The 14,658-nt window shown below is 39.4% G+C and overlaps 1 protein-coding gene across 2 annotated transcripts; it reads right to left on the bottom strand.

The window, feature by feature from the left end:
* Window positions 1-2,717: 2,717 nt before the first annotated feature.
* Window positions 2,718-13,870, bottom strand: LOC139126149 (uncharacterized). 2 transcript variants are annotated; one of them, XM_070692199.1, is made up of 6 exons: window positions 13,638-13,870; window positions 13,307-13,337; window positions 7,733-8,274; window positions 6,467-6,670; window positions 6,073-6,207; window positions 2,718-5,359 (listed from the first exon to the last, which is right to left on the bottom strand). In XM_070692199.1, exons 3-6 carry the CDS (start codon window positions 8,270-8,272, stop codon window positions 5,345-5,347), a joined length of 894 nt encoding a protein of 297 aa, XP_070548300.1. In that variant the 5' UTR covers window positions 8,273-8,274; window positions 13,307-13,337; window positions 13,638-13,870; the 3' UTR covers window positions 2,718-5,344. The 2 variants fall into 2 exon arrangements, with proteins under 2 accessions (XP_070548300.1, XP_070548299.1); XM_070692198.1 differs by lacking the exon at window positions 13,307-13,337 and having other exon boundaries at window positions 13,638-13,862.
* Window positions 13,871-14,658: the final 788 nt, after the last annotated feature.

Below are 14,658 nucleotides of genomic sequence, written 5' to 3'. Positions count from 1 at the left end.
TTCCGACGTGTTTGGACTTAGTTGACCGTCAACACGTTGTTGTGATGTCTGAATTTGGCGAATCACGACACAAAGTGGGTCGATTTGGCCAGAAATTTTCTCGTTTTGTAAAGGTTAGTACATGTCACATCATGAGTACCGGTATTAATTTGATTGCCAACATTCGACGTGATGGCCAACAGTTAGTTTCCAAAGACGTTATTCAGTGTTTGTCCTGATATTATGTTTGGTGATTTGTTCAACAAGATCGTGACAGCAGATGGACGTTGCATCCGATTGAATGAAATTGCATTGAAAGTATAACGGCAATGACAAAACACATGATTGCGTCGATGTTAAAGTACGATCTGAGGTGTCAGTCTGCAGCGAGTTCAACATGAAATTTGTAGTGTTCAATGCAATGTGTCTAACTCAGACAGTCAACGTGCACACAAGTACAAGACAGCCTTCTGAATGATGACTATATAACTTCACTCCGATCAGAGTACAGTGTTGTTAGACCATTGTGTAAAATGTGTAGTGACAGTGGTAAGAGGCCAAAACATGGGGGCCAAAGTAAAATGAAAAAATAGCGTCAATGATGACACTGTTGCTCCTCAGTGCATTTGTTGACAGGTATACAAAGTTTTTTCCTGACATGGAGAGCCCTGTTTGTCTTTGGATATTGAACGGATATATTTATGAAAGGTGTCACTTTAGTTTATTCATGACATTGATTGATTTCTGCGGAACTGGATGGGCCACCAATGTACACATGCTTACTTATAACAGCTAGACGATGATGATCACAACGTTGGTTTGTGATATCTTGATACTCAATTAAAATACTGATTATAAAGCTGCAGATCTGTTTGCCTTTATTGGAAACTGTTTCTCAACAAGACGAACAGTCCTGTCAGAGTGTGTCACACTGTGTGATCTATGTATGCATTTTCACTTCCACAAGTGGAGGAAAATAAGCAGTCATTATTGACGTGTGCTTTGTCTGGTTAGTTTTTGATTTTTTTCTTGTGCAATTAAAATGTCAACATGTCAAGCCAGTGCACAGCACTTAGTCCTGAAGTCAGTGTATGATTCTTTTAAGTTTTTTGTAATGTTTGTGCTGTGATGGAATATCAGAGTGTTGCTAAAGATATTTCTGTTTGGAACGAAAACATCAAACGGATATAGTAATTTGTAGCCTCTGCATTCAATTTTAAAGGGATTGTGCATCAGAGAGAAGACATTGGTGCTGTAGTGACCAAAGCATTGTTTTCATCAAATACAAGAAATCATTTCACAGTCGCTGAGTCCCATCTATGTTTCTAGCACTTTCGAAGTACCACTCTCTAGATTGATTGAAAAGATGAATTATCATGGAGTAAATGGAAAGATTGAACAGTGGGTCAATTATCATACTGATGGTTAAATTAGTTCTGAACTGAAAGTACTGACAATACCGAGACACATCATCTGTTTCAAAATTGTAGTGATCCTGAAAATCTACATGCTGAATTGGACAAGCTGCAAAAATGAGTGAACACTGGTAGATGCGTATTCGGCAAACAGGTCCTTCCATAAGTACTCAATGAATACTATTTCACTGTGATGTAATTAAATAAAATGACCTTGGCGCTGTCCTTCACTGTACATGAAAACCTCCGCGCTTGTGATAAGTTAGCCAAAATGCCAAAAGAATGACTATTAGTTAGGGTTGCCATGCAAAGGCTCCCTGTTTAGTGGCTGTGGTTGTTACCCTGCTGTCATTCATTTTTTCTATGATGTCAGGAAAGCCAGAACTGGCAAAGCCAGAATAGCCAGTGAGAACGCGAGGCCCTAGCGTGAGACAGAGTATCAACAGGGGTGCATGTGTGTATAGTACTGTTGCATGTCACTGCATGATCAATTAGTGAAAACTGACTGCTGTATGCGAGGGTCTCGTTGCAAAGTTTCACCCTTTAACCACTGTAGTTAGACCCAAACTCATTGTTTTCTATGGTGAAGTTGGACCTGTGCACAGAAAAGGAGGGGTGAGAGGGTTAAAGCCACACCTTGTTTCTGTAAATAAATTACGCCACCGATGGTCAACTTTTCAGGGAAAAGTTTCCCACCCCCCAAAAAAATCTCCAAAAAGGTAGGTCACTCGGATGAAAACAAAGTATTTACTGTGGCTTTATTTGGTGACCATGTGAGAGTTCATGTATCAGTTTCAAATGACACAACCCTGTGAATATCATGTAAGCAGCACAGAATTGGCAACGCATGGTAGTGATAGAAATTTTGACCATAGTAAGTATACAAATTTGGAAAATAAAGAAAGTAAACGAGTACAACGCTCGAATGAATGGAATATTTTTTGTGCGTGCAGTATTTAGCTTTCCTAGCATATGTTTACCTAATGTGCACACAATGTGAATGCTAGGGTGCCACAGTTGCAACAAATCGAAAAGCCCTAATTTGTACATCACCAGGTTTATGATAATTCAGAGAATGGAATTGTGGGAAGAGCAATGGCTGACAATGTAATGAAGTACAAAGTCTATGATGAATTCACTGTAAAACTTGAATGGACCAATAATGAGACTGACACTGCTCTGTTTTAAGGGACTTCGTTTGATCTGATGTTTTATGTTCAAGGCCCTTCTGTAACGTGAAACTGTGTAGGGTTAATAAGGTGTTGAGTGAGACGTAGCAGAGGGAGCTCTATGGAGAGACTTGAGAAGTGAACACAAAATACATTGATTATCAATGCAAAATAATTTAATGTCAACAAATTAATAAACAGTAAAAAACAATGTTTGAATGAATATCAACAAATACAAAATAAAAATAAAAATGACATCGAACAACTTGAGGTGCAAAGTATCATGGCATTGTGGTTATAGACAAGAAAAGTTCTCTCTGAAAGCTGACTTGGATCTCTGTATGTATCTGACAGGCGTACGTGGCACATGCTAAACAAAAATAACTTAAGGTACAAAGTATCGTGGCATGCTGCTTGTAGAAAAGAGATTGTCTCCCTGAGAGCTGACTTGGATGTCAGTGTCCATCTGTTAACCGTACTGGTACAGATACAAAACAAATATAAAGATTACACAAAATAACTTAAGGTACAAAGTATCATGGTATCCTGTTTGTAGAAAAAAGAATGTCTCCCTGAAAGCTGACTTGAACCTCAGGCATGTTGTATTGACTAGATAACATCAAGATAGAACAGCAAGCAAGAGTTAAGTCAAACTAGTTGTGATTGGAATTTTTAGAGAAAGCCAATGGTGAGTGAGTGGGTATGATATTTGGTGCCACAAGCTAAATATTGATTTCTGTCAAGATGTGAGGAGTTTAATATAGCAGTGACCTCACAATATATGACCATGTGAAAGGCTGACTAGCATCACTGTTGTGAAAAAATGAAGCCATTAGTGAAACAAAGGTAAAGAAAGGAACGGAAATGTACAAAGTCTAAACACCAAACGTTGGGTCAGTCAGTCCCTGATCTAGCTAGTAATGTAGTACTGTAGGCGATGTCTATGCTCTAAATAAAGTGTTTTAGCATACAACTAAATTTAACTTTTATCTGACAGGCGTACGTGGCACATGCGATACAAAAATAACTTAAGGTACAAAGTATCATGGCATGCTGGTTGTAGAAAAGAGATTGTCTCCCTGAGAGTTGACTTGAATGTCAGTGTTCATCTGATAACTGTACTGGTACAGATACAAAACAAAAATAAAGATAGCACAAAATAACTTAAGATACAAAGTATCATGGTATCCTTTGTGTAGAAAAAAGAATGTCTCCCTGAAAGCGGACTTGAACCTCGGGCATGTTGTATAGTAGATAAAATCAAGATGGAACAACAGCAAGCAAGAATTAAGTTAAACTTGTTGTGATTGGAATATTTTAGAGAAAGCCAATGGTGAGTGAGTGGGTAGGATATTTGGTGCCACAAGCTAAATATTGATTTCTCTCAAGATGTGAGGAGTTTAATATAGCAGTGACCTCACAATATATGACCATGTGAAAGGCAGACTAGCATCACTGTTGTGAAAAAATGAAGCCATTAGTGAAACAAAGGTAAAGAAAGGAATGGAAATGTACAATGTCTAAACATCAAACACGTTGGGTCAGTCAGTTCCTGGTCTAGCTAGTAATTTAGTACTGTAGGCGATGTCTATGCTCTAAACATAGTGTTTTAGCATACAACTAAATTTAACTTTTATCTGACAGGCGTACGTGGCACATGCGAGACAAAAATAACTTAAGGTACAAAGTATCATGGCATGCTGGTTGTAGAAAAGAGATCGTCTCCCTGAGAATTGACTTGGATGTCAGTGTCCATCTGTTAACCATACTGGTACAGATACAAAACAAAAATAAAGATAGCACAAAATAACTTAAGATACAAAGTATCATGGTATCCTTTTTGTAGAAAAAAGAATGTCTCCCTGAAAGCGGACTTGAACCTCAGGCATGTTGTATAGTAGATAAAATCAAGATGGAACAGCAAGCAAGAGTTAAGTTAAACTTGTTGTGATTGGAATATTTTAGAGAAAGCCAATGGTGAGTGAGTGGGTAGGATATTTGGTGCCACAAGCTAAATATTGATTTCTGTCAAGATGTGAGGAGTTTAATATAGCAGTGACCTCACAATATATGACCATGTGAAAGGCTGACTAGCATCACTGTTGTGAAAAAATGAAGCCATTAGTGAAACAAAGGTAAAGAAAGGAACGGAAATGTACAATGTCTAAACATCAAACACGTTGGGTCAGTCAGTCCCTGGTCTAGCTAGTAATTTAGTACTGTAGGCGATGTCTATGCTCTAAACATAGTGTTTTAGCATACAACTAAATTTAACTTTTATCTGACAGGCGTATGTGGCACATGCGAGACAAAAATAACTTAAGGTACAAAGTATCATGGCATGCTGGTTGTAGAAAAGAGATCGTCTCCCTGAGAACTGACTTGGATGTCAGTGTCCATCTGTTAACCGTACTGGTACAGATACAAAACAAAAATAAAGATAACACAACATAACTTAAGGTACAAAGTATCATGGTATCCTGTTTATAGAAAAGAGAATGTCTCCCTGAAAGAAGGCTTAAGCCTCAGTGTCCATCCGATAACCGTATGTGGGTTATGTATTTATGGTAGTTTTTATACTTGATCTGAAGAGGTTCGGTTAGTTTAGATGCTATGCTTTCCTGTACTTGATCGAGCGTGTTGTCATACGTGGAGATGTGCAGTTGTCCCAGGAAGTGTTTGGAGGCCTTTGGGAAGAGAGTCATGATTTCAGAAGTGGTTGCTGTGGTTACCATGACATCTATGATGTAGCCGGGTTTGTTCATGGGTGTTTTCCTAGTTCTACAGAAGCGGCATCTGTTTAGAGAGATATACATGCAATCTTGTAAGATAAAGATGAATGTTGACATGTTTACTAGTGGCATGTACACATGGTTAATCTCACTCAATTTGTGAGTTGAGCAGGTGTGCACATGTTCCTGTAAGTGTGCAAAGGTCACGTTCATGGTTACTAAGTCCAGTCTAGTCTGGTCACAAATAATGTCTGGTGTTGACTCAACTCACATGGTGTGTCAACAGATACCAGTCAGCAAACTCACTCTGTACATGTAGTTGTAATGACACACAGAGAAGGGGTAATTTTATATTATAAGAAACACAGGGAGATGTTCTATTATCTTCAGATATTGAGCTTACAGAACACAAAGTTATAGAATGTCAAAGATGGCCTGCACTGTGAAAGACTAGATTCCAATTGTCTTATCATGGCAAAAGTATCATACACTTCTTGCAGCGCAAGTTGATTGAAAATAAGTATGCTACATTTGTAGTGTAATAGTGGGAATGTGAACATTTGAGGAGTTTAATTTGTTGCAAAATAAAGGGCGGCATTAAAATTTGTGAACTCAATGTTTCCTTTCATGGTAGTCGTTTATTTTATCACATGTACACAGAGAAACTGCAAGCTATTTTGAATTTGGCGGTAATAAATATTCAGTCTAGAGGTGTATAAACATGTCGTACCTGTTGGTTTCATCTATGACACCAGCACACTGAGGATTATTGCATACCAGTGTTTTCTTCAGGGATGTCAGGCCTTCAATTTGGGCACTAGTCCAGTTTGTCTCGCTGTCAGAGTCATCAGAAAGTTCATCTTTTATTGGTCCTATGGGTACCATTTTAAGATGGTCAGGTTGGGTGACCTCCTGTAAATAAATGTGAAAGTGTAGTGATTGTGTCATGGTGCCAGCAGACTGCAATTTGTTATGATTAGCTAATGTATGAACCAGACGAGTTTAACGTAAATAAATAGGAGAAGTCGACTTACTACTCAGGGAGTGGTCGTCTTCCTATAAGTGATTTGATTACTGTATAGTTTCCTTCGTTGAAATGGTAACATGCAGTCATATAAGTAATGTGTGGCGGTAAGATAGATATGAATGGGTTTGTAAGTGTGATACTCACTTCAATGTGTGTGCGTTGTCGCGTTGTTATCCGTGGTCTATTTGCAGCCTTCTTCACATTTGTTGCCAGTATGGCTTGGTTGACAACAAAAAGGGGATTCCCAGTGAGCTCACACCAGACTGTGAGTTTCTGTTGGTCAGTGCCGTCTGTTACAACAAGCGTTTGTACCTGTAGGCCACCTGTGGTGGTTTTCACTGGCTGGACCTGTAATGTACAATTGAAATGTGAAATGTTAGTGAATTAGCTCACTAAGGTTTAGATGCGATTAGATAATTTCAATGCAATTAAATAATGTTAGCGTTTTCAGAAAAGTAGCAGTACACAGTGAAAACAACTGTCATTGTGGCTTCAGGAGAGATTTATAGTCTTGTATCACAATGCACTGTTGTTTTAAGACAGATGAAATTGTGATTGCCAGTAAAGGAATAATTTTTCAAAGTCAGGTCAAATCTATGTATCAGAGTGTATGTATCTATATATTTATCTAAGTAGTCAGAGTTATTTTTTCGAATGGCAAGGCATGTTGTATTGACTAGATAAAATCAAGATGGAACAGCAAGCAAGTCAAACATGTTGTGATTGGAATATTTTAGAGAAAGCCAATGGTGAGTGAGTGGGTATGATATTTGGTGCCACAAGCTATATATTGATTTCTCTCAAGATGTGAGGAGTTTAATATAGCAATGACCTCACAATATATGACCATGTGAAAGGCTGACTAGCATCGCTGTTGTGAAAAAATGAAGCCATTAGTGAAACAAAGGTAAAGAAAGGAACGGAAATGTACAATGTCTAAACACCAAACACGTTGGGTCAGTCAGTCCCTGATCTAGCTAGCTATTGCTGTATACTGTGTTGTACACTCCCGTGTAATCAGTGAAGCCTTTGTGTTGTAACGGTTCGATCCGGCCTGATAACAGGAAGTTCAAGGAGACAGACAGGGAAATCAGTAATTTAGTACTGTAGGCGATGTCTATGCTCTAAATATAGTGTTTTAGCATACAACTAAATTTGACTTTTGATGCAGGACTACTGCACCAGTAACGTTTGTGATCTGACCGTGACGTTCGTTTTCATGGGTGTAGCGTTTTCCGCGTCGCTGGGTCTTCATGGAGTGGTAGGTCATATATGGCCAGTGGGCTTGCCCATGAGTAGGGAGGGTACAAGGGAATAAAGATGCCATAGATGTTTTTCAAGTACAATGGGAATATTTTGGTATATGATTGAAAAGGTGTAATTGTCAACAGAATAATGAGTGATACTCACCCGCACGATTTTCACAACGATGTTAAAGTACCCATCTGGTTCGTGCATAACATCAGCGAGGGGAGATATGTGAGGTGAATGCGCCTGTCCGCTCAGGTAGGACGTCATCCGGTCAACTTTTTCCTGAACCTCCATCGTTAGGTTCAGCGGTGACCTGTTCATAGCAAGGGCTGTTCCTTGGCTTATGGAGAAACCATCCTGTCTGCGATAGAGGGACGGCCCAATGAGGAATGTCTTGCCGATGCTACTTGAAAGGAGGGGGACGTGCTTTTCGCTTGCCCAAACGTGCATAATGATCGCGGCGGTTTCGTCCGCCACGATAGCACGGTGGTAGTCAGAGTTCTTTTTGGTAATTTTTGGGCCGAAATATGCCAATATAGCCCGTATTTGGACTGAGTGGTAGCGGTTCATGTCCATCTCTAACAAATCTTGAACAGTTGTACGTTGATACGTGCTGCTTTGGTGTCGTCCATCAGGGTATTTGTTTGCAGTGTAGTTCGAGTCACGGACGTCCAAGTGCAACCTCTCGCCGGTGTTCATGTCTATTAAAAAACGTAACATGTATTATGAAAAGTATTTCGCCCCAAAATGCGTTCGAAGAAGAGTGAAGCATGAATGTGCCAAATGGAACTTGTCAGAAGGTAATCGTCGAGTTTGTATGCAGAGAAGTTTGGGCCCGATAATGTTGTCGGCGCTGCCGTGTCATCAAAGGGGGCGACAGTGGCGAGAGTATCGATTGCGTCGTCAATATGTCCGGTAATGTCATAGACGGCGTGATGTTGAAAGTGAGAAACCGTACTATTGTAATAAATATACAGAGTTGCAGTAGAGTGACACACTGCAGGTTGCCTCAAAAATATGTCGCTGTGTTTCAGAATTTGAATAACGTTGTCATCATTTAATGAAGGATATCGAGGGGGAAAGGCTAGTGACACGTTTTGTATCGTGTGTAATCTGGCAAAAGTTGTGACGTTCGTAGATATTACATAGTCATGTGATGGGCACCAAATCGTACTCAGAGATCATTTATCTAATCGTCTCAAAATGGACGAACTACGAGCAGACCTACGAGCTCGTACGAGTGACGTAATGTGCCGTACATGTACTTTCAAAGTACGAGTGACGTAATGCAGGTCCCAAAATCGACAAAGTGAGCGTCAAGCTGAGCGTGGAAAAACAAAAACAGCGTCGAACTGAGCGTTGAAAAAAAAAGACAAAATAGGATTCGAAATGAACGTAGAAACATGCCAAACAGAATGTCAAAGTGGGGTTCTGAGTACGGGTGCTAAAATATAGCAAATATGCAAAATAAACACGTAAATGACTTGACTGATTTCAGCTTGAATATAGCAAGTACGGGAACGAGTTCAAAACGTCTTTCACGTGGGTAGGCCCTACTACTGACTTTGCAGCACTATATTTATAACACTGTTGACAAAATCTTAACAACAATAAATTGTGGGTTCATCGTAATTGGTATTGCATGCATTAGTGAATTTTCAAAATGACATTCATAATTGCATATATTTCAACTTGGGTAGCAAGAAAACCGACGACTCTGAGTGACTGGCATTGGGCGTTCGTTCGTGTGCAAACATCGCATGCAAGTTACAGACGATGGGCGGTACGGTGGGAGTAGGCAATAATAGCGATAAACAAAACGGCCAGTTTAGCTTACCCACGATATTGTAATACATAAGTCATTCACCCTCTGATGTGATTTTCCTCTAATATTAACGCCAAATAAATAAATATCACATTATTACGTTGACGCCGACTTCATTGACGTCGACAAATCGACGTCAGCATTTATACTACGACTGATGCCTGGAACTTATCTACCGAACTGAGTGTAGCTAGGTAAGTTTGGAATGTGATGAGTTGGTTTTGAGTGATGTTTTTTTTGTTGTTCAGGAGCGCGAACAAACGAATTGAATATAGAAGGTATCGAGCATCGCAATCTGATTAAAATCAGCTGTAGTGATGTGCTTGGTATTTTCGCCCTTACCGTTGTGGTTGTTCACTTTCGCGTAGCCTCGCCTCACTACGCCTCACTCGCCTCGCCTCGTAGTGAGGCGAGGCTACGCGAAAGTGAACAACCACAACGGTAAGGGCGAAAATACCGAGCACATCACTACAGCTGATTTTAATCAGATTGCGAGCATCGATATCTTGTATGGCTTCTGCAAGTTCCGCGATGACAAACAGGAATATTGACCCCACAGTGACCTGACTATACATTATTCAATAGGCGGGCCGTATTCTCAACAATACACACCAATAAGGGACGGACCATTAGATCTTGGGAGGGGGGGTGGTCAAAAACAGAAAAAAAAAATTTTCAGAGCAGAAAGTTAGGAAAAAAAAATCTTCAAACTAGTTTGCAAAATAAAAAAAAAAATAAATAAGAAGACAAAGGCGTAAAAAAAAAATCTGCAAAAATCTTTAAAATTTTGAATTTTTTTTATTATTTTACCGACAGGAAGCAACTTTGTATTTTTATACATCCTCCCGGCACATTTTTAATTTTAATTTATACATTTAGAGTGACTGTATCCCTTATACTGGAAGTTATGATTATCTTATCTTTTCAGGACTTTTGTATTCTGATCACTTGAAAATTATGAAATTATAGAGCCTGTTTTCTACTTGTTTCCTGCGTACAAACCAAGCAGGTACACTAGGTAAAACATTGAAACTATGGTATGGTTGTCAAGACAGAAAGTTGTATTTGCCTTTTAAGATCAAGGTAAACAGATGCAGGCCACATCAGTTTCATTTTTTTCACAGCATTTTATTACAATTATGAATGCAAGAATGGGTGAACAAGTAGAAACACGTCAATAATGATAAAACAACATATCAAGTCATTATGTATTGTTTTGCTTTTAAAAAGGCATTTTCCATTCTTTTTATCTCAAAAACAGCCTCAAATAACAACAGCAACACATGTTTTAACATTCAACAATACACTACGTAGAATGCCATCTATCCAACAAATCCCAACACAAAAACACATAAAAGGGTTCAACTTTGAAAGTTTCTCGATAGCAAATACTGAATAAATCTGCATGGTTAATCGTTTTGTGTAGCAAATTTCAAAGAAATTGGACAAGCCCTTTCAGAGAATACAGATTTTTTGACCATGAATGGCATAAATTGCCCAAGAAGACAAATATTGAATTTCAACACATCTATACACATCAATCAATTTGGACATGCTGCATACAGAAAATAGATGTGTTGATCAAAAAAGGGCAACAATTGCTCTAAAAACACAAATATGCAAATTTCACCATATTATTTAGCTTATTTTAGCTTCTCAGCTTGTCAAAATCAATTGTAAATCATGAGATATGCATGATGTTTGGTGGGGTGAATGTAGGCATTTCACCACGCAGTAGAAAGGGAAGCCAGGAAACCAAAATAGTCAATTTTCAAAACTATACGAAGCTACTGAGGAGCAAGAAGACCATGTTTCAGAGGAAGATGTGTAATCCGAAAAAAATGCTCCCAAAGTGCCACCAAATAACACCATTTTTATCTCTATTTTTCAAAAGCTCCAACAGCAGGAGGGGGACACCCCCTCCTGACCTCTCCCCGCAAAAATACTCCCCAAGTGCCACCAAATAACACCATTTTAATCTCTATTTTTCAAAAGCTCCAAGGCAGGAGGGGGACACCCCCTCCTGACCACCCCCCGCAAATACTCCCCAAGTGCCACCAAAAACACCATTTTAATCTCTATTTTTCAAAGCTCCAACAGCAGGAGGGGGACACCCCCTCCTGACCACCCCCCGCAAAAATACTCCCCAAGTGCCACCAAATAACACCATTTTAATCTCTATTTTCCAAAAGCTCCAACAGCAGCAGGGGGACACCCCTCTCCTGACGTCTTCCCAGTGACCGCTTGCGTGGCCGCTTGTGGTGCTTGGCACCACATGTTTTGCCCTCTTTATCTTCAGACAGCGACGAACGAAAAAAAATTATAAATCTGAAAATTTACTCTGAAAAAAAAAATTTGCACAGCTAATCTCAATTGGAAAAAAAAATTTCAGAAATTTACAATAGTAAAAAAAAAAAATTCACAATTTCATTGTGGCCACCCCCCCCCCTCCCAAGGTCTAATGGTCCATCCCTAATAGTGTGGTTCCGATAATGTGCTTTTTCAAAACTTGAAGTTGAATGCGAGGTCAGAAAAATGTTAGTCTTTAAAATCATTGTTGAGTAGAGGTCATTTTCAAATAGACTGTACAACATGAGGTACACACGGGTGCCACAAAAACACCCGCCAACTCATAAATCCTTCATATTATTCATTGTACACTGTGATTAACATAATGTGGTGATCAGATTATTTCGAGGTCATAAGCTGACTCGCGAGCCACGCAGGTTTTATGTATGTGAAATCATTGCACTTTCGAATTCGAGAAAGTAAAAAAGATTTACAACGGCGGTAGGTTCAAGTGCATTACAACCACGGTCCCTCCACAAACCAATCGCGGTCGACCGGCGGTCAACAAAATGAGCCCAAACTTATTGTCTCCAGCGGTCTGTCGCCAATCTCATAAACCAAGCCGACGTCAGATATTCTATAGGTGTCAACTATTTGCCTGATTTGCTCTCGTTTTGACTGTTTGAGTTTTCTATACCCGGGTGGTTTCGACGGGTTATCACAAAGCAAACGGTAACACCCTTACTATTGTTTTGCGCAGAGTGACACACCAAAAATTGCTGTTTGAAAAGTTTTGACACCTCGTTAACTGATCATTATTTACGATGAGCTCTGTAATGAGAGTGTTACTTTTGTTTTCACAGCCTTACGTACAGGTATTTCGAACATGTATTGTTCGGAAGAGAAACCGTTTCAACCGTCCGATTTCTTTTGGCTTTGACATAGGCCTAAACGTAAATATACGTCAGAATCGGGCGCTATTTATTGCTTTTGGTCATACTAAATTCTGAAGAGAAACTTTCGGTCGTCGGATTTCATTTGATTTTCATTAATACGATATTCGGAAGATAAAGTGTTTTGACTGTCGGATTTCATTCTCGTTAATGTATCTCAGTATCAGGCCTTATTTTATTGCTTTCGGTCGTACTAAATTCAGCCTGAGAAGAGAAACTGTTTCGATAACTTCAGATTGTCATGTTCGTAGTAGTTAATGTAAAGTCTACCATCGTGGCGTATAATAAGTCAGAGAGTGTCGCGTCGTCTCCAGTCTTGACCCGTACGTACAGACTCGTCCGAAAGTCAAAGCCTAAAAGTATTCCTCCGCACTGCACTGAACCCGCTCTCACGACCAAAAAAATAATCATACGAAGTTCACACCCGCTCCTACTTCCGAGTTTCGAATATACACAGAAAATGTGTCTAAGCGTTCGTTTGTCGTAAAATCCTTTCACATAAACAAAAATCTTTCATCCATGGAATACAACATAGTCTTAGGCGTATTCATAAAAAATTAGGTCAAAAGGCATGTGTGACTTATAGCTTGCATACGTCACTCGTAATATGAAAGTACGAGGCCGTACTTCTGCTCGTACAATGTCAGTTTCGAGACAATTACATACCTCCAGAGATGGATCGGCAGTGTGACCTGATCTGAAAATACATTGAGGCGGAACGTTGTTTACTTGGAAGTTAGGCTCTGCGTGTGGTTTTGTGCAAGGCCACCAAAGCATCCAAGTATGACTACCATGACAAAGTTCTACTGAAAACGTATAACTGTGGAAACGGGTACGAGATTGTGTATTTTCGAACGTGACTCTTGAAAGTAATAATATATTTGTGTCGAAGTCTTATCGATAACTGACTTGTTGAGTCATTTTCTATTGTATCACGTTAAGGTGGTAGCTGTGGAATACTGTCTTACAGTGAAACACAAAGTGGAAATAAGCTTACCTGCTGTATAATATCCGCTGGTATGGATTTTTAGGTTGGTAGCTGCCGATAGTGGTTGCTAGCTTTGAGAGACGCGTCCAACCAGAACGTCACCTACACTGGAATACAGCCGCAACATGAAATGCACTTGGATGGAAAGTTGTACGGAAGATTTTGGTGATAAGCTCGACTAATCACAGTCAGCGTATACTGTGCTTACGTCAGAGAGTTGCCATATTTGGCAGTTGCTCATTAGGTGATCGACTAATCATGGTCAGCGTATACTGCATAATATATGCTTACGTCAGAGAGTTGCCATATTTGGCAGCGATCATATCGAGGTACCTGGGAATAGCATAGATCTCCCTGTATTGCTTTGTTTTTAGCTGTATGTTTATATAAACTCTCAGCTGTACATCGGTACACTTTGAAATAGGAGAATTGTGTACATTGCAGGATAGTGGCCGGATGCACGTGCACGTCATAAAACTAGAATCTCTAAGCGGCAACACAACAGTTAGAAAACAGCTGTTTTCGTGAATAGCTGTTAGAATGCAGAAACAACAATTAGAAATGATAGTGACATGGTGTCAAAAATTGCAACTGTGGGAAAGCGGGGTTGTTGTTCACACAGTCCCTCTATCCACGATATTATAATGATAATTTTTGTCGATATGATAATTTTTGTCTTCGCGTCGTAGATAGACGCAGAGAACACTTAATAGAGCCAACCTTTACAATAGGCGTTTCCAGACCGGTGGATAGAGGGATTGTGTTTTACATAATAGCATAGATGAACTTATGATCCGACCAAGCGTTTTCCAATGTGCCACTATGTAAAAGTCGTACATTTGAGAATATGAGGTCCAAAGTAGAGTGATAATCAGTTGTTTGTTCAGAGATAAATTGTTGACAGTTGCAACGGGAGTTAATGAAATCAACAAAGGCCTTTGATGCATGAGATGCTGTTGAAATGTCAACGTTAAAATCACCCATTAAAATAAATGGCTGACATATACTTAATACAGGGAAAAAGTGATTA

This window comes from Ptychodera flava (genome assembly GCF_041260155.1).
Source record: "Ptychodera flava strain L36383 chromosome 3 unlocalized genomic scaffold, AS_Pfla_20210202 Scaffold_26__1_contigs__length_13983176_pilon, whole genome shotgun sequence".
Lineage (NCBI taxonomy): Eukaryota > Metazoa > Hemichordata > Enteropneusta > Ptychoderidae > Ptychodera > Ptychodera flava.
This window is presented reverse-complemented; position numbering and strand designations above follow the sequence as displayed.